At 39.4% G+C, this 19,239-nt stretch overlaps 2 protein-coding genes and 2 non-coding genes across 5 annotated transcripts; all 4 read left to right on the top strand.

Annotated features, from left to right (window-relative positions):
* The first annotated feature begins 1,781 nt into the window (after positions 1-1,781).
* gcshb (glycine cleavage system protein H (aminomethyl carrier), b) lies at positions 1,782-7,431 on the top strand. Its single transcript, XM_040139703.1, has 5 exons — positions 1,782-1,987; positions 3,247-3,326; positions 5,886-5,949; positions 6,229-6,360; positions 7,320-7,431. Exons 1-5 carry the CDS (start codon positions 1,837-1,839, stop codon positions 7,415-7,417), a joined length of 525 nt encoding a protein of 174 aa, XP_039995637.1. The 5' UTR covers positions 1,782-1,836; the 3' UTR covers positions 7,418-7,431.
* A 4,832-nt stretch (positions 7,432-12,263) lies between these two features.
* Positions 12,264-17,443, top strand: rpl13 (ribosomal protein L13). Of its 2 annotated transcripts, none has more exons than XM_040125695.1 (6): positions 12,264-12,394; positions 12,842-12,959; positions 14,219-14,360; positions 15,511-15,684; positions 16,672-16,728; positions 17,241-17,443. In XM_040125695.1, the coding sequence occupies exons 2-6, from the start codon at positions 12,856-12,858 to the stop codon at positions 17,397-17,399; spliced, it is 636 nt and encodes a 211-aa protein (XP_039981629.1). In that variant the 5' UTR covers positions 12,264-12,394; positions 12,842-12,855; the 3' UTR covers positions 17,400-17,443. The 2 variants fall into 2 exon arrangements, with proteins under 2 accessions (XP_039981629.1, XP_039981636.1); XM_040125702.1 differs by lacking the exon at positions 12,264-12,394 and adding an exon at positions 12,402-12,514.
* LOC120796636 lies at positions 15,336-15,414 on the top strand. Its single transcript, XR_005708406.1, has one exon. It is a non-coding gene; the product is annotated as a small nucleolar RNA MBII-202 (small nucleolar RNA).
* Positions 16,996-17,074, top strand: LOC120796671. Its single transcript, XR_005708413.1, has one exon. It is a non-coding gene; the product is annotated as a small nucleolar RNA MBII-202 (small nucleolar RNA).
* Positions 17,444-19,239: the final 1,796 nt, after the last annotated feature.

The raw sequence follows: 19,239 nt of genomic DNA, 5'->3' as shown, positions 1-19,239 counted from the left end.
GGATTCCATTATGGAGATGTAACCTGTCAACAATTTGACCAGTGTTAACTGAATTGAAAAAACTATGAGACAAACATGAACAGATTCAGCATTTTGCCTTCACGGAATATGATCAAAGGTTTATGGTGGTTTTCAAGGGTCACTGATTTAAAACAATCCTGCTGGTAATAATAACCTGCCTTTTCTGTAAGTGAGAGAGAGTATTTACATAAGTATCTACATACATTCAAAATCATGTGAGTTTAATTATTGATGGGAAGGAAACGCTCTTCCACTGGGAGGAAGCATAGAGACTTGGATAGATACACTGACCCTATATGAATTAAGTTAACATTTGCAGTCAGGAATGTGAGAGAAAACTAAGTAGAAAATTCTAAAACAATAATTAAATGTGCCAGGCAGCAATTCTTTTACCTTAGTCTTCCTTTAGGTATTTGAATGTATTTAAATTAAATTACAGAAATTACTTTTAAAAAGACTTTTAAACTTTACTATATGTTAATCACTTATGTCTTGTCCTATTCCATCTCACTATTACTTTCTTTCCCACAATTTCTGTCTTAGGTTACTCCTTTAATTAATCACAACACAGTTTTACCCCCTGTATAAAAGTTAAAGGTCTTTCCAACCCCGGGCCCCAAGATAAAATCTGAGCACTGGATCATGATTAAAGTTAAATAATTTATTACTACAAAAAGGTGAAATGGTGACAATAAACTGATGCAGTTGGACCAACACCTACTGGTGTGACTAGTCTGTGTGTGTGTGTTTCATTAATTCACACATACGGTATTTATTAAATGTAAAACAACAAAATGTATGTAAAAGCTCTAGATGCTACAGGTTACTGCCTTTGTGTTTGTGCATCTATGTCTTCCTCCACGTGGGCAGTTTAAAGAGCCCAGAGAACAACTCATTGTCTTTCTCTTCAGGCTCTGTTGTAGGCGGCTCTGTGACAAACTCTGCAGAGAAGACCTCCTCCCTGTTCTGTTCCCTCTCCTGCAAACGCAGCTCCAGCTGGGGCAGCTCTCTTTGCACAGGGATGTCAGTACTTTTTGGAGTCTCATCTCCGGGCTTGGTGTCCTGCTGCAAATCTCGCAGTAGGCTTGGCTGTGAGGCTGCAGGCCACCAAGGCAATCTTCAGGTCCCCCACCAATCCCTCTCTAGACAGCCAGGTGTAGGACAGAGCCTCACCCAGTGTGACTTTGAGCGGCTTGCTCTGGGTCATCGAGGCGTTTGAGGTTTTTGGAGGAAGACTTGTTTTTCTCCTCCTACTTTGTTGCCTCCATTTCCGGCAGCAAGTGGATAAGCTCCACCGAAATGGTTTCAGAGGCCCAGTTCTACCTGTAAAAGTTTTCTATCAGGACACTTCTGATGGTGGATTCTTCCACCAAAGCTCTCTGTGTTATCAGCTCTCGTTTCACAGTATCGGCGTTGTCAGCCACATGCTGGAGAGGACAAAGCTGAAGTGGTTTGATGCTTCAAGGTGCTGGAGGCAGCCAGACTGGTCTAGAGCCAGAGGGTTGTTATCAACTGCAGTTCTCAGCACCTCCTAGAAGTCGGCTACAAAGTGCTTCTTGTCCACCCACACCACATCCCGAATGGACAGGCGAGGTTTGGGGTGCGTCGTCTGAGTTCCAGGATATTCCCATCTCTTATATTCTGGGGAAGACCTTCTGGAAGACTTTGATGTGTCTGATCCAGGATCAACACAGACCCCCCCCCCCCAAACCCCCGCCCCTTCCCGGCGGGAGCCCGCAAACAGTGGGATGGTGCGCGCTCCCGCGGTCAAGTGTATGTGCACTGGATTAAAGGATCGGCTCATACGGAGTGAAGATGGCGATGAGAACAGCGCTGCGGTGCCTCTCCGCAAACTTTTCGCCCAGACTGCCTCAACTGTCGTCCGCAGCGCGGGTTTCAGCGACCCGGCTGCTGTGGAGGAGCGGCTCTCCGCGAACACTGAGCACGACCGCGGTCCTACCCACAGGTATTAAAAAAAAAAAAAAGAAAAGAGACGGTACGTCTGCCCGTCTGTAACATGTGATGTGACATGCTACATGCGGGTCTGGTCGCACATTCCTGTCCTGTCGGCAAGGGACGAAAAAAGAAAAAAAGAAAAACCCCGGGCAGTTCGTGTGACTCTACCTCAGTGGAGCAGAGGAATGCGACAGGGAAGACAGCTAAGAGTTTGTGTTTGACCTGGAAGCGGCTAGGTACAGAAACTTTGGTGCAGAGAGACGAGCGGCAACATGTTTCGTTGGCTAAAGTATTACAGCGAGACTTTTTTTTGTTTTTCTTTCCCAATGTTCGATGTCACTGGAAGACAGCCGAACCACGAGCTCCACGCTGGGATGTTAATTACTCAGCGTAGACCACAAATTACCTCTGCCTCGTGCACCGAGGAGTAGTTTATTAGGCAAGAAGTCACCCATGATCCTCGGTACGTGCCAGAAAATTAGCCGTGGAGTGATGTCTCAACAGTCCCATTACTTTCCCCCAGTTGTCGCTTTCATTCATTCTTCTCCCTCACAGACATCACCCTGTCAGTGTTCAAGCTTTTTTTTTTTTTTTTCTTTTACGGCTCCCACCCAGCTAAATCATTGGAAAAACCATTCCTCCAGCCCTTTTGCAGCCGGAATATTCAGCTCCCGGGACCGACTCTGCCCTCCCCGGCCATGCATCAGCATCTTGCACATTTCACGATCTGGTTCAAACCTGTATTTTTCTGCATGGTCTGATGCCAACACTGGAAAACGGTTCTGCCCTGCGGGTATTGTAAGGATGACAGCATGTGCACTGAATCGAAAGGCTGCAACTCTTGCAGATTTGACACGACCAGATAATCACAAGCCCTTTTTTTTTTTTTTTTTTTTGCACCTGTTTGCACCTTTTTTCTGTCAGAACACTGATGGCGAGGATCCCAGTCTGCGCCTGCAGAAAGCCAGTGATTTTTCACTCTGTCTCGATGTGACCAGTAAACGTTTTAATTTTAATTGACAGCACACGGTGTTGCACAAGAAACAGCCTACCCTTTAGCTTTGGTCCATAGTACAGTAGAGTGTTCTTTGGACATACAAATTATAGTCTTTGAGACTGGTGGGCTTCCCTTGTTTCACAAGACTCATCATAGCACCTTTTTTTTTTTTTTTTTTTTTTAAACGTGGTTCATACTGATTTGTAGTTTGATGTTTACACACACACATTCATTTATCTGTTCCAAACCAACTCTCCGCTGTCTCTCCACAGCCCTGAAGTTCACAGAAAAGCATGAGTGGGTGCGAGTGGAGGGTGGAATTGGCACAGTTGGAATCAGCAATTATGCTCAGGTAGGTTGCTGGGTCTGTCGTTTTACTAATCATTGATTTACGATACACTTGGTTCAGAGGTTTACTGATGGCAATCTAAAAATAGTGATATGCTAATGTCTGTTGTGTGCAGTCCAGTGCTGCACTTTGTCCTCGCCAGCGGCAACTGTACTATAACAAGCTTATTTACTGTTTTATTACTATGGTTTGAGACAATCGATTCCCGCCAGACTGCAGTGGTGTGCAGAAAATCGGAGGACAGGCACTTGCCTACCTACAGACGTCCAAAGCTTTGAATGAGGGCAGATGTCTTTTATCTTCCACTTGAATGCAGCTTTAAGAGAAACAATTACAAATGCTATGCTGTGAGCCGTTGTTTTCATATATTGAGCATTGATGGCTGATCTGACAATGGGTACCATTCAGGTTTGCCACACAGTATTAAACTACAGGAGAGTTGTAGTTTAATGTGATGCAGGATGGTGAAGTGAAGAAATGGAGGAGAAACTCTGCCTACTGCGTGTGGTGTTTCTTGTTTCTAAAACAACACTGCAAATGTATGTATACAAATGTAATTATGCAAATGTAATGTCTGCAAATTTTTTTGGTGTTGTCAAACATTTATTGTCTAGCTTGGTTCAAGACCTCTGAACCGCTGCCCACATCTCCAGTATTCTCAGCAATTCAAATAGATTATCCGAGTTTCAGGCTGACCATTGCATTCTAAGAGAAATGCTCATAAACTGTGGATGTGATTATTTTTGAGCAAAGCGTGGACTTTTATCAAACTCCAATTACACTCTACTTGCAATGTCAACTCTGAGCAAACCTCTGACCATGTGTACCCACAGCATAACGGAAAGGTGAACTGTAAATGAAAGTAAGTGTTCCTGCAGTTCTCTAAAACATTGTAGTGTTTGTTGAGTCTAAAACACCTTAATTTTAGACTTTAGACAATCTTCGACTGCATGAAGTGGGTGGCCGGATAGATTTCAGTGTCCATGATCCACGTTTTACCCCAGCAGAAGGCTTGATTTATGGGCTGAAGAAATAATAGCAAAGCCTTTACACTCCAACGTGTGCAGATATCCCAGAAATTAGAGTTAAAATCAAGGTCACGAGTGATTTTTAGACCGCCAGCTAAAGTATTTTGCAAATGCTGCATTTATGCAGGGAGCGCAGTTCAGCGGAGCTCGAAGACATAAACCTCGCTCTAATGCTCCTGCCGAAGCGCCTCTCAATTACTGCCGCTTTTAAGTGTGCTTAATTTGCTGAATTTTTCAAGTCTGAATTTTTTATGAATGCATATACATAAGGCTTCGGTGCGGTTCAGATGCGATTTCATCTCTGTTACCAAAACAGTTCCAGGGTCTCAAAATAGTTTCCTTATCTCTTACTGCTCCTCATTAAAGCCAGTTTCCTGCAGGCTCTACAGGACTATAGCTGGTTATTTAGGAGCAGTAAATGAGTCGTGCTGTGCACATGCATTGTGGTTTAGTAGTGCTTAAGATTAATCAAAGCACGTTTCGTAGAGGTGTTAGTCAAGCAAACATTTGATATGTCTTGCATGGAGAAATATTTCTACGTTTTCTGTTGTTTTTTTTTTTCCATCAGAGTGAAATTTCAACTTTGTCTTCACAGCTTTGATACTGTAAATGAGGGGCCCTGATCTTTGAGCTCCACACATTAGTCTACTTCCCATTTAGACCAGCTTCCTTCCCCACTTTGCATCACTGAGTAGAGGATCTTGCACTTGCCACTATGTTTGAGCCTCATAAGGCTTCACATTCAAATTCGAAAATTAATTTGACCCATGCCTACTGGTTCAGTTGCATGAATATAGCCTAATGATACAGGCGACTTGGGCATAACTCTAGTCAGTTTATACTGCATATGAATACAATATTCCTGCAATTCTAACTGCCTAAATGCACTGCTGTGTAAAGTAGGCCACAATATAGAAGTAGTATAGGGATGTAAATTTTTAACGGTACATTCAGATAGTACATTTAGACAGAGAACAAACCTGAAATTATGTCCCTATCACTTTGTTTGTAATGAATGGACACTACGTGGTGATGAAAGTAATGTCCCTTCATTACCACGAACATGGGCACTGTAGTTTATTTTGAGTTAATCACATGCACACATCATCCTGCTACCGTACATGCTCACTAGAGCACCAACTATGTTATGTTATAGGCCCCCCTTAACTTATTATTTATTCCTGTTTGAGTAACATCTGCTAAGAACTACATTGCACATTTTTTGTATTATTAACCATTTTAAAATGGATGCATGTAATTGTGACCCATTTTGAAGATTAACATCTTCATTAGGAGTAAATGGGCCTGGGGTGGAGTGCCACTAACAGGCTTGGGGAGTTGGAGATGGTTTGGACTAATACATTGTTTTTGATATTTACATGGCACTTGTTGACAATAACAAAACTATAGATAATCAGCAGTCTTATCATTTTAAAATGCAGAATTCACTTCCAGATTACATTACTGCTTTTACTCACTTTTATATGATACTTTATGTAAGTTATAATTCATACTGTTTGTTGTATCTTTTTAGGAAGCATTAGGTGATGTGGTATACTGTGGACTCCCTGAAGTTGGCCAAAGACTTGAACAAATGGGTAAGAACCTGGAATACACACACTTTTTTAAGCGTGGTAATGAGATAAGAAGTACAGTTGTATGCAAAGGTTTGGGCACCCCTGGCTAAATTGCATATTTCGTTGACTTTTGAGGTGAAAAGATGTAAATAAAACCCCCGTAGCAAACAAACATTAAAAAATGAGAGTTAATTCAAATGTTAAATAAACAGATACTTTTTATCTCATGAAGTTAAAAAAAAAGAAATGTGTGCATACAATGTAGTCTTCAGTCATTCTGTCTCTGTATGTGTGTTGTAGAGGAGTTTGGTGCTTTGGAAAGTGTAAAGGCTGCCAGTGAGCTATACTCACCACTGACAGGAGAAGTAACTGAAATCAACACAGAGCTGGCGGAGAATCCTGGATTTGTGAATAAGGCCTGCTATGCAGAGGGTAAGCATCTCTCCAAGTTGTTCTTTTCCGGTGCCTTTGTCATAGTCATTTCCAGGAATCTCTCCCAGTCAGTTTGTTGCCATGGTTCACAGACGGGCAAAAGTTTTAGAACACCTCCATTTTTCCAGCTGATACTGACAGCATAAAACAAATATAAAAATACAGAATAAAAGTAAGGAATCCTAAATTTAATCTAAATCTTTGACTCACTCAGCAGCCAAACACACTCGTTCTGTGCTTTCTACAATGTAAAAGAAACGCTGTTTGGAAAGTTGGTCCCAGCACTGTTGCAGAAGTTCCCACAAATGTGTTGCACTTGCAGGTTGCTTTACTTTCTCCTTATGTCCAGTTCATCCCAAACCAGCTCCATGTGGTTCAAGTCTGGAGACTGTGCTGGTCTTCCATCATGTGAAGCCACCGTCTAGTGCTGTTCTTCTAATGTTTTGGGTCATTATCTTGCTGTAGGACGAACCCCTGACCAACCAGTCTGTCTTCCTTTGTTACTTGCCTTTTCTCACCATTCTGACAGCAACATACAGTTCTACTTCCTGCGGTACATTGTTCCAACACTGCTTTTGTACAGACAGATGGTTTGTAAGTAATCAGCAAAAGATGGGACACCTGTAGGAACTAGTTGCATTAACTTTCAAGGCTTCGTTTACTTCGATTTCTGCAGGAAAGCTGTAAATTAAGCAATTTCTTAATCCCTGAAAAAGGTCTGTTTTTCTTTTCTTTATTTTTTTATTTTTTTTTTTTTCATCTTGGGCAGTTTATTACTTACCTTTCTACCATTAAAGGTTATTGACCGTACTTTCACTGCTTAAATTTCAATAAAAACTGGAAAAATGGGGGTCTCATAAAACTTTTGACCGGTAGTGTGGATGACAAGTTGCCATACCAGAACAATGTATGAGCTTTTTCATGAGAACATTTAAAATATGAACTCTTACCTTTTTTAGGGTGGCTAATCAAGATGACAATCGAAAAGCCTGAAGAACTGGATAGCCTCATGGATCAAGCTGCATATGATAAATTTATTAAGTCACTTGAAGAATAAATCAGTGAACTGACTGTGCTGTTTTGTAATATAACTCCAATCAAAGATTAGAAGGCTGGGTTACTAACATCTTGTGTGACACTCTTCTCCGTCTGTGGTATTTATTTTGATACTGGAATTGTGCTATCAAAATAATTTCAAATACTTGTGACAGTTTCCACTTAGAAAGTTAGAATTTGTTTAAGCCCCTAGCAAACCTAAAGTGCTCTTAATCTCAAGATCTGTCCATATTATTGGGTCTTGTTCCTGGTGCTTTGCACCAATTGAGAACAGATGTGGTAAAAGACTGGAAAGTGATTGTAAGTGCTGTGTCACATTAATTTAATAAAATTAAACTTGAAAGGAAATAACATCCTCGAATTCTTGGCAATTACAGCAAACATGCAGGATGGTATTGTTATGATGTTGGTGTTAAGATGGCACCAATTCACACGGCAACAATGACTACAATTTTACGTCTAGTTAAAAAGAATGATGTATAATTTATGATGTGCTGTAGACAGTAGACATGGTCATAGCATGTTGCTGTACATGTGCTGACAGGACATGCTGGGTTTTTTTTTTTTTTGCTTCCACAAGCCTTGACCTTTTACCCTCAGGTGAAGATAGGAAGAGATTGCAGAAGCGAGTTGATCAATGATTAATGAATCAGTGGTTTTAAAATCAGTGACTGAACAAAAAAACTGCACTCTAAGGCTGATAATGGAAAATCAGAGCTGTATTGGTATTCCTGGCTTAAACAGATCTCTAGTTCATTCTATCATAAAAAACAATCCTATCAAATAAATTGTATATTCAAAGAATTATTTATATACAGAAAAATGTATCGTATAATATTTTTTATTTTGTATCCAAATGTCCATAAAATAACTTAAGAATAAGAGAAGGACTATTGTGCCGACCTTTTGTGTACCTTCCAAGTCTCCCATTTACAAACTGCATTATTCTCCATGCTGATACTTTTTTACATTTGACCACAATAATAAAACATGTTTTTAAAATGCGGTTTTATTATGTTTCACAGTGCCCGCTGCTCGCATTTTAAAATTTGATGTATTTCAGAAAGAGTTCTGAAATACATCTGAATATATATATATATAATTTTATTTATTTTTTTCAGGAGTCTTTCTGATACACCTGAATATCGTCTTATTTAAAAAAAAAACAAAAAACAAAATCCTCATCAAGCAACTTCTAACAAGTAATCCACTTATGCATCTGTAATGTTAAGGAAACATAAAACAGAAGCTGTTGACGTTCTTTTTTTACTTTAATCCTATGTCCATTGCACTGATTACAGTTACTGCAATAAGCATCTCACAGAAGCAATATCATTTTATTTAGATATATAATTGTCTTCCTGAATGTCTTTCTAGTCCCTTCATTGTGTCAGCAGAGAAACAAGTTCAATTAGTAAGAAATAAGTCGTTATTCTCATTTGAGGAGACTAATTTGGCTTGTGCTTGATCACTTGCTCGAATGTTATACACTCAGCTTTGCAACTCTCTTGGCAAATGGACAGTCCTGTTCAATCATTTTCATCACAATCTAAACACAATCATGTTTAATAAATTTTTCAAAATAGGTTATTATTAGTCCTGATTGAAATTATTGGCCCCCCTGAATTTCAAGGGCAGAATTTAGAGTATGTTCAGGAATAAATGCATTTAAACAGTTTTTTTTTTAGTCAGAATATTTAATAAAATGTCCAAAGTTACCAAACAACAACAAAAAAGGTGTTTTCATATAGTGAAATAAAAAATTCAGACATAAAATGCACGCCTGTACAATTATTGGCACCGTTTTGATGAATTTCAATTAGTTCCTCAAACAAGTAAGACTCACCTGTTCTTAATTTTCAATTTTCACATGACCTTAATTAACCAATGAAGGATAGTTGTATTGCATTAAAAGGGGCTGATTGTTTCCAGTTCCTTTTTTACAACGGTGAAGACGAGAGCTGTTCTGAGATAATCAGAAATGCTGTTATCAAAAAACATAACAATTCCAAAGGCTACAAGGCAATCACCAGGGATCTTGAAGTCCTTGTTTCAACAGTTTGTAATGTTATCAAGAAGTTTCACAGTCATAAACTGTGGTACTAAAAGGAACTCAATAAGAGATGTCTCCGAAGGTTGATGCGGGTTGTGGAAAAAACACCATGCAAGACATCTGAAGAGATTCAGGCCAATCTGGAGTGGTGGGTTTCAGCCAGTACCATACGCCGCACACTAAATCAAGTAGGGCTCCATGGGCGAAGGCCAAGGAGGACACTGCCATTGAAAGAGAGGCACAAAAAGGCAAGAATAATGTTTGAAAAAACTTTCATAGATAAGCCAGAGTCACTCTGCGATAATGTTCAATGGACAGATGAAACCAAAGAAGAGCTCTCTGGGAATGCAGCGCCTCAGTATGTTTATAGGCGAAGAAATGAAGCCCATAAGGAAAAGAACACCCTACCTACAGTAAAACATGGTGGAGGTTCTATCATGCTGTGGGGCTGCTTTGCTGCCTCTGGTACTGTAGGCATTGAATGAATCAAAGGAATGATGAAATCAGAACATTACCAAGGCATTTTAGAGCAAAAAGTGTTACCCAGTGTTAGAAAACTAGGTTTGAGGGGAGGGTCTTGGGTCTTTCAGCAGGACAACAACCCAAAGCAAATATCCAGCAGCTCAAAAGAATAGTTGAAAAGGAAAATATGGGCCGTTTTAAACTGGCCAGCAATTAGTCCTGACCTAAATCCCATCGAAAACCTTTGGAGAGAGCTGAAATCTGCGATTGCAAAAAGGAGTCCTGCAAACTGAAAAGAGCTTGAATGTACAGCTATGGACGAGTGGCAGAAACTACCAGGAGACAGGTGCAAGAACCCTCTAGATGGCTACAAGCAACGTTTAGAGGATGTCATTGTTGCAAATATTAGTGAAGGCCAATAATTGTGTCTGGGGTACATTTCATTTTCCATTGTTCAGTAACTTTGGACATTTTATAAAAGTATTTTGATTTTAAAAATCTGTTGATCTGCATTTATTTCTGAAGATATTCTAAATACTGTACTTAAAATTCGGGGTTTCTAATAATTTAATCCAGGACTGTATTATATAGTCTGCATTATCATTAAATGCCCATTGTCTGGAGTAACAACTGTAATACTGCACTGCACCACTGATTATTGAGGTCTCTGATGTCTCTATAATTGTTTTTGTTTTTGTTTTTTTTAAATTTCATTTTTTGGCTATTTAATAATTCAAACACATATGTCACTGACAGGCACAAGAGAGTTAAAGGCCAAAAATGTGAATTTATTTTTCGATTTTTTTTTAAAAAATTTTTTAAGTGTCACACTGAAACCAAAGTTTCATTACATGGTATGCTAAGTTACACATGATTCACAAAATGAAAAATCCCTGGTCAGTGCTGGCCTGTTCTGATTTCTGCTCATACAAACAAGGGACAAGTCCATATTTTTACATATGACAGAGCTCAGGTCTGAAATATTTGATTATAAATGTAATGGTAGAACATGAATGAATGTGTCTATTATATTGTATTTTTTTGGAGCAGGGTTGCTTCCACAGTTTTCTGTATCCAAAGCGTGCACAAGACAATGCACCAATGAGTTTTTTTATGTTGCATCTGCTGCACAGGTGGATTATGAGACAATGGCCACTGGGCACAGACTGGTAAAAGGCCTCCCTTCTTTCCAGCCAGGAAGCGGCAAAAATAGTATGTAAGAAAATTAGAAATCTGATTGTGCCTGGTATCAGAAGACATTCACGTGAGAGGACTCAGATGAGGAGCAAGAGTGAAAAACTTTGATTGGGTCATCTCTGCTGTTGACTGTAACTTTTGAATCTTCGACAAGAAGTGATAACAAGTCACTTCAAACAGGCTCTGTCTTATGGCCCCCCTGAGGCCTGTTTGGTAATGAATCAGTCATCTTCTACAGTTGTTTGGTGACATGTGGTGGGAAATCGCAGGCAGTGGTTGATAATAGAGAGCTCAGTCCACATGACTCCTGACAGACTTTCGGAACTAGTACCCATAAAAATAAAACACTCAGTTGCTTTGTCTTACGTCATTTCCACTGCCACATACTTTGAGTACAGTTATACCCTACTGCCATAGAGTATTTGTAGGAAAAACTGTAGGAAAATCAACAAGATGTAGCCAAGTCTGCTACGCATTCCTGGCATAAGGTGAGAGGTCTACATCTAGTAGCCAGTGCAATAGCTTCACCTATTTAGTCACAAAATGTACAGTATCTAAAATAAATAACATCATGAAACAATCCCCATTAACTTCCTTTGGAAATTTACATTACATGTATTTAAAACTTTCACAATAAAGTTAACAATAAAAAAATAAAAATAAAAAAATAAAATAATAATTATGTATTGATATAGGCTTCAAAATTTTTAAATTATTCTAGTCCAAACATTTGTTAACAAAAAGTAGACATTCATAGGTTTTTGGACAATTGATTTTTCTAACGCAAACCCAACCTAATCTGACCTAATTTCTACATATACTCACTCGTATAGTCGTATTTTCAAAACTATAGAAAAAACGCGCAAATCCACATTATAACGTTAGCACAAACCTAAGAGGGTTGGATGAGTATCTACACAAAGATGAACAAAATGTGCTGATCGTGTTATCGTTTCCGGTTTTGCGTACATGAAACAGTTCCCTTTTCCCTCGGTTTATTTGATTTCATGATTTAGCGCATATTTATTTCCATAGAAAAATAGCCTAGTGTATAGCCTAAAGCTGCTCTTATAGAACGAAATAATCGTGTGATCTGAGATATTTCTATTCGATTTTACGTTTTTGCAGATCATTTTGGTAGGGTTGTTGCTCCTTCCCATACTCTTTGATAACACGTCTGTTCGACCATTGGCTGGTTGACACATATCCCACAATCCACCGGATTACAACTTCCTTTTTCCTTTCGGCCATTTTCCTCCCTCGTAGGTATGAGAAATTATTCTCTACACATTTAAAAATGATCTAAATTAATCCTTGGTATTTTATCGATATTTGTCAATTTCACTTACAACCTGAAATAGTGTGTTTTCCCACCTTTGAAATAAGGTGATTATTGTTGTAGATTTCCACGTGGAATTGCTGAGTAACATTTGTTTTAGTTGTGATGCCCGGTCAAGTGGTGTCAGTGTGTGACTTAGCATCGCCGTTGCAGGCTAGCGGTTGTAGCTCCATAATTCAATAATGTCCTTCGAAAATAGAAACGGACATGTGTAACGAATGTAGAAATAGCAAGGACTAGTGATTATGGCATGTCAAAATAGCCAATAGCCCGGTTAACTTGCTAGCTTAGCATCTCAGACACAGCTCTGTGAGGACTAATGGTGTGCCGGCATGACAGTCTGCTCATGTCCCTGTGCTGTGCTGCTGTTTCAGGGAAGTAGGCAGCCATGGCCCCCAGCCGGAATGGAATGATCTTGAACCCTCACTTCCACAAAGACTGGCAGAAAAGAGTGCGCACCTGGTTCAACCAGCCAGCCAGGAAGATCCGCAGGTGAGAGTTACCTGGTGCTTCAGGGAGAGATGCTAACTTCAGCTAACGAATCCTCCAGAGGCTTCGTGTTTGAGTAACGTTAGCAGAGACAAACTTATATTCAGATCAGCTGCCAAGATAAATAAACTAATATAATTAATTGATCAGAGGCGTTTACGAGGATATAGAGATTCCATCCAACAAGAATACAACTGATTTATACACAGCCAGTTAGCTTTTCTGGCTTAATAGGCTACAAGGAGTTAAATTGGATGTGAATCACGTTTTATCACTATTAAATGTGGAGTCAATCAGTATTTTGTTTGCACAGACATATAGGAACACAACCTAATCAAACGTTGGACTATAAACATAGTGTATATATGAGTTGTAATAGTCAAAGCCAGGGTTCCTCATGTTTTTTAGCTGCTGCCATGGACTCTCAAATAGTTTTTTTGCAGGCAAGGCAACTGGTATGCATTGTCTGGGGACACACCAGGTCTCCGACTGTTGATTATAGCTGCTGGACTGCACTGTGGTCTTGAACCACATTAGTAAATATACTTCCGGCTGTAATGAAATGGTAAAGAGAATTTTTATTTTGATGTCTCTGCAAGTGCATTTTTTTTTTTTTTTTTAATAGAGGAGGTTAGTGTATTCAATTGGGGCCTTTTTGTTACATTAAGGGAGGGATGGCCATAAACGGAGAGTGAGATATGATTTTGATCGAACAAGTCCAGGAGTACCAGTGCAGTGTGGTTTGCAGTACATGATAATGCAGCTTGCAGCCTTTTTCTCACCACACGACCATGACAAAGCATGTAATGTTTGACATAATGCACAAAGTTACGGATGCAGTTCTTCGATTAAAGTGCGAGAAGAGAATTGTCGATGAGGGAGAGAGACAAAGTGATATAACCATTTGCTAATTGTTTAAATTCTGTCTAACAAAAGCATAAATAACTCTGAAACACTAATTTTTAAATTTCATTGCGGGTCTAGTTTGCATTCATTCATTACATCTATTCAAACATCAGTCACAATACCACACTACAGATAAAAACACAATGACTATTTGTTTGCCTCAAAAAGCTGTTTCTCTTTATTCTAATTCAGTTATTAGTCTGTTTGCTTTACTGTCGAGATGCAGTGGAAACAATCAGGAATATGCCGAACAGACCTTTATAGTTCCTGAGTTTTCTAGTTCCTGTGGCGTCTTAGTTCCTGGGGAGGAAAAGGGGCTCTGCTTACTCTAGTTTGACAAAGATATCTTCCCATAGGCGAAAGGCTCGTCAGGCCAAGGCCCGCCGCATTGCTCCCCGTCCTGTCGCTGGACCATTGAGGCCACAGGTCAGGTGTCCCACTGTCAGGTACCATACAAAGGTTCGTGCTGGACGTGGCTTCACCCTGGAGGAGCTCAAGGTAATATTTTGTAGTTGTCTGTAAATAAATTTGTCTTTATATACGGGAAATTATCAGAAGTTTCATTCTCTCCATTGTGTCAATAAAACTGGGCAGTGTTTAAAAACTGTCTCAAAGAATGAAAACCAAAATGTGCCATGAAACTTATTTGCTTGTCAGCATCACTGAGACCTTAAAACCTAGCGTTCAACAATTTGACATCCACCGTTGAAATGCTGTTGTTGATGCAAAGCAGAATAGGCTCAACCTTTTGTGATGAATCATGCATCCCACCCAACAAAAAAATTCAATAGCACTTAGAATAACACCAAGTGCTGCTCACAGACTTGATGTTCTTGCCAAAGTGTACCATGCCTTCCCTCCCATGTATTTGCCTGCTGTGGGAGGAAGGCTAAAATATAGAATGACAGTGTCATCTGTAAACAGAATTCACAGCTTGGAATCTGACCTTCAGCGTGAGCCATATTCGTGAGCAAATATTAACGATCAATTTAATCATACAACCAATCAAATAAGATGCCCATAGTCCTGTAATTTTTCTGCTTTTTAAAATGCCCACACAAGATATTCCTTGCCACTACAAGAGACTGTGGGGATGGAGTGGAGAGTGCCGTGCCACAGTTTTAGGTTGAAGTGTTGAATCATTATGAATAGGGTGTACATTATGCATTTATTCACATTATTTTATCAGGACATGCAAATTTGCTCTAGTAAATACCACATTATGTTAATAAACCTGATAATCAATATCATGGCTAAGACTTTCACCAGTCATGACTAGGCTGATATTTTTGAAAGTATATGTAAGTGCGCTCTTTGTTGGTAAAGTAACTAAATAATCAGCTGTGAGCCTGCATTTTCAAGTTGTGCTCTCTCCTATGTAAATGGAGAATAGCACAAAGTACCTGTACTAGCATGTTGTCAGTGACAGTTGGCAGAAATGTTCAGAAATATAAGAACCATGCAGCAGTCAGATGATGACAAATCTCCGGAATCTCTGTATTTTCTTGATGAATACTTTGAACCCTTTTTCTGATGGCTGCTTTTGTAAATCAGAGAGGAAAACCAAATTGAATGTCGCAAGGAGACATTGAATCCAAATCTGAAGGTTTTATGTTTAACTCTGAATGTGCTGTGCTCCTCCCTGCAGGCGGCTGGCATCCACAAAAAGACAGCCCGCACCATTGGCATCTCTGTTGACCCCCGCCGTCGTAACAGATCCACAGAATCTCTTCAGGCCAACGTGCAGCGCCTGAAGGAGTACCGCTCCAAGCTCATCCTGTTCCCCAGGAAGGCTTCCGCCCCCAAGAAGGGAGACAGTACTGTAAGTTTCTCTTTCCAATTGCTACATAAATCTAGTGTGTATTTAGAAGAAACTTCCACTTCTGTGAAGCACTATAGTAGTGGTAGTTAAAATGAACATGTTTTATGTTTGGCTGAGTTTTCTGAGAAAGACAAGTGTTAAAATTGTTCCATAAAGGCAGGCAAGTCAGTAGGAGTGACCCTTTTCTCAGTACAAAGTAGTAAAAATTCCTCTCTGATTGTATTACTGTAGTTTCTTCATATGAAAATAAACTCAAAAGCTTTTGGTTTATAGTAAAACTGAGTATTATATAAAAATTAAAAGATTTAGCCCAACCTTTTACCATACTTGTTGTTTTTTAAACTTAAATGCTGAACAATTACAGTTCCTCTGTAATCTCTGCATGAGACTGTTAATTGAGCTCAATCATGTGCAGCTTTTAGCAGCTGCACATGTTCAGTGAAAGATCACAATTTGCATTCTGAATGGCATTTTAGATTAGTTGTCAGGAGCTTTTAGTAGACTGCATGAGACTTGAGGCTAATTCACCCAAGTGGTGATGAATTTTAGGCTTTTTCTGAGATTATCCAGCCGATGAATAAAACATCAGTGGACCTGTAATGTCAAAGGAACTTGTCCAATCCAGCCAGTCAGAACAAAAATAGAGGCTGACAGCCAAACACTGCTCACTGTGCCTCACTTCTCAGCAAACCCATACTCCATAGTACCAGGTCCCTATATGACCCCTGAAGATTTAAATTTTCTATATTAAATGAATCAGCATCACTCTGATCAGTCAAAGTGACCTTACATTACGTTTGAAAATGAATATGTAAACCAGCCAGCCTCAGTCTGCCCTTTTTTTTTTCTGACCCGGCCTTTAAGTAATTTCAGCTCACACAAATGTTGGTGACACCCAGATGTTTTTCAGCATTGTAGCAAGTCTTGCCGGGCAATGTGGATGTGTTTTGTTTCATTGGAAGAATCAATTGTTTGTAATCTTTCCAGGAGGAGGAACTGAAGATGGCCACTCAGCTCAATGGTCCAGTCATGCCCATTAAAACTGTAAGTTGCTATTCCTGCAAGATTCCCGTAGCACCTAACATTCATTTTCAAAAATATATTAGGATAGATTACAAGATCACGGGAAATAAGTGTGATTTAGTTTTGGCAAAAATAAGTTTGGTGTTTATTATGGAAAGACACACCAGTTAACATTAAAGTGGCTGGATTTAGTCATTTTGCTTTCATTTTGCTGGGCCAATATGTCGCCAGTGGTGACTGTTGAGAAATATATGAACAGTCTGTTTGTTTTGCGTCACAGCAGTCAGATGATGACAAATCTCCGGAATCTCTGTATTTCTTTGATGAAACTTTTGAACCCTTTTTCTGATGACTGTTTTCTTAAATTCAAGCTAGAAAGCCACATTGATGGTCACAAATTAGTGATGGCCCAAAATTGAACTGAATCTTTGCATCAGTTAACATTAAACAGGCCGTATTTTGAAATTAGGCAGAGACAGGATTGTTAACCGGTGTGAAGGAAAGTGTCATAAGTGGTGTCTTTTTTGCTTCAGGTGCACAAGAAGGAGAAGGCCCGGGTTATCTCTGAGGACGAGAAGAACTTCAAGGCTTTCGCCAGCCTGCGTATGGCCCGCGCCAATGCTCGTCTTTTCGGCATCCGTGCCAAGAGAGCTAAAGAGGCTGCCGAGCAGGACGTGGAAAAGAAGAAGTGAAAATAGTCACTATGGAACTTTGCAAAATAAAGTGTTTAAAAAGATCAATGTGAGAATGTCATGATTAAGATCTTATATGGATTTACAGGTGGTGGGTGTAGTCATAGAGTAGACTTGATTGAATAGAGCCACATTAGACTGGGGCAAAGACATGGTTTCTCTTTAAATACTTGCAAAGAACTCGGTGCCAGTTTCACGACTGGATCACTTTTACAGGTATCAACTCAGTGAAGATTTGATTTTTAGATGGTATCCAATGTGTTAGAATAGGTTCAGATTGCAGCTCCGAGCATATGACTTTGGTCATACCTATTGTCAGAGGTAAATGCATTAAAACTATTTGGAATATAAAAGTGTCATGTTCACTGTAAATTACAACTGGAACAAAAAGTAGTACCTTCAGGAACAGGACAGAAAAAGCCTAAAACCGTCAACAAAATCTGAAGTGCATTAGTTCCTCAAAAACCTGATTGCTATTAAAAAAAAAATATCCAGTCCGCGCCAACTAATACAAATAGGCCTTTTTCCACAGCAGACATTTTTACTTGTAAGAAGAGCACGGGTGTTACTGATAACATAAACAACGGCTGTGTTCTGTTAGCCAGCCAGCATGAACAATACCAGGGCCCTGAAATGAAGCAGCTAAATGGAATTCAGCCCTCATTAATTTGTTTATACTGGTGCTCTTCCTACTTTGAATTGTCAGAATTTTATGTGGAAAAGGTCTATATACTGCATGATCAAGTTTTATTATTTACATCAGTCTCTCTGATCTGTACCAGCACACCTGAAATTCAGTGCGTACATTTACAGCAGTAGGTGGCACTAGAGGCACAAAATGTAGCTCATCAATGGAGCTTTGTTGACTGTAACTGAGAAACTGTAAAATCACTTAAAAAGCTGAATTTTTTTGGAAACAGGTTATTAACCTGACAAGGTGGTCTAATACTATTTAACAGTATTTTACCGGATTAATTTGATCAGTAACTCAGTAATTAGTTATTAGAGGGAAGATATATATCATTTCAAACTTGTCTAGTTAACTGGAGAAGTTTTTCAGTCTGGTCACCACAAATAAAGTATTAATCAGTCAGTAAACATTACTAGAAGGTCTGTACATTGTCCACAGCACATTAATGCACAGGTAGCGGAGACGGAGGTCAACCACAATCACTGAGGCAAAGGATGGTCAGGAGAGGTGGAAGGCAAGAAAAAAAAAATCTCATCCCAATTGGGACAATTTTACACTCAGCCACTGCAGGGGGCTGAAGCTGAATTTTCAATTTGCATACAGAAGGTTATGTGCTGGCAGACATGAACCAAAACGGACTGTTAATATAAAACATTGCTATGACAACAGAGGTTCTGGACATTTATGAACAGTTTGCATGTGTTGGGTGTGCTGTGGTGTTCTGATAACGTGAAATGAATAAATAAAAAGTAAATAAAACAACATGGGTGCAGAGAAACTCCTCTATTGAGCGAGATTGCCTTTTTCAAATGCATTACTCATTGCCATTTCAGAAAATGTCCAATTCCGAAAATGATCCCAAGTGCAGCATGTCAGTATATAGAGACTGGAAAAATACGGCCGGGGATGAGACAAAATGTCCTTGTCTATGTTCCAACACTCTGAATGTGTATAAATAATTCAGTTACCGAAGGTGAGTGGACAATCAAGTCGTTTTGTATCAGAGGTGACTGATTTGGATGAAATCAGCACCCAAAAGGATGGTACTATTTATGCCTAAGATAGGGGGCTGCAAAATACTTTGTTAGTAATTGTGTTACGGGCATTTATACCAAATAACAATGACCTTCAGGTAAACATCATTTATTG

Source organism: Xiphias gladius, chromosome 1, assembly GCF_016859285.1.
Source record: "Xiphias gladius isolate SHS-SW01 ecotype Sanya breed wild chromosome 1, ASM1685928v1, whole genome shotgun sequence".
Lineage (NCBI taxonomy): Eukaryota > Metazoa > Chordata > Actinopteri > Istiophoriformes > Xiphiidae > Xiphias > Xiphias gladius.
Note: the sequence above shows the minus strand (reverse complement) of the source record. Positions and strands in the feature narration are given on the sequence as shown.

Coding starts and splice junctions, on each gene's coding strand:
- gcshb (XM_040139703.1), top strand. CDS start 1,837: ATGGCGATGAGAACAGCGCTGCGGTGCCTCTCCGCAAACTTTTCGCCC. Junction 1,988..3,246: donor GACCGCGGTCCTACCCACAG/GTATTAAAAAAA, acceptor GTCTCTCCACAG/CCCTGAAGTTCACAGAAAAG. Junction 5,950..6,228: donor CCAAAGACTTGAACAAATGG/GTAAGAACCTGG, acceptor TGTGTGTTGTAG/AGGAGTTTGGTGCTTTGGAA.
- rpl13 (XM_040125695.1), top strand. CDS start 12,856: ATGGCCCCCAGCCGGAATGGAATGATCTTGAACCCTCACTTCCACAAA. Junction 14,361..15,510: donor TCACCCTGGAGGAGCTCAAG/GTAATATTTTGT, acceptor TCCTCCCTGCAG/GCGGCTGGCATCCACAAAAA. Junction 16,729..17,240: donor CAGTCATGCCCATTAAAACT/GTAAGTTGCTAT, acceptor TTTTTGCTTCAG/GTGCACAAGAAGGAGAAGGC.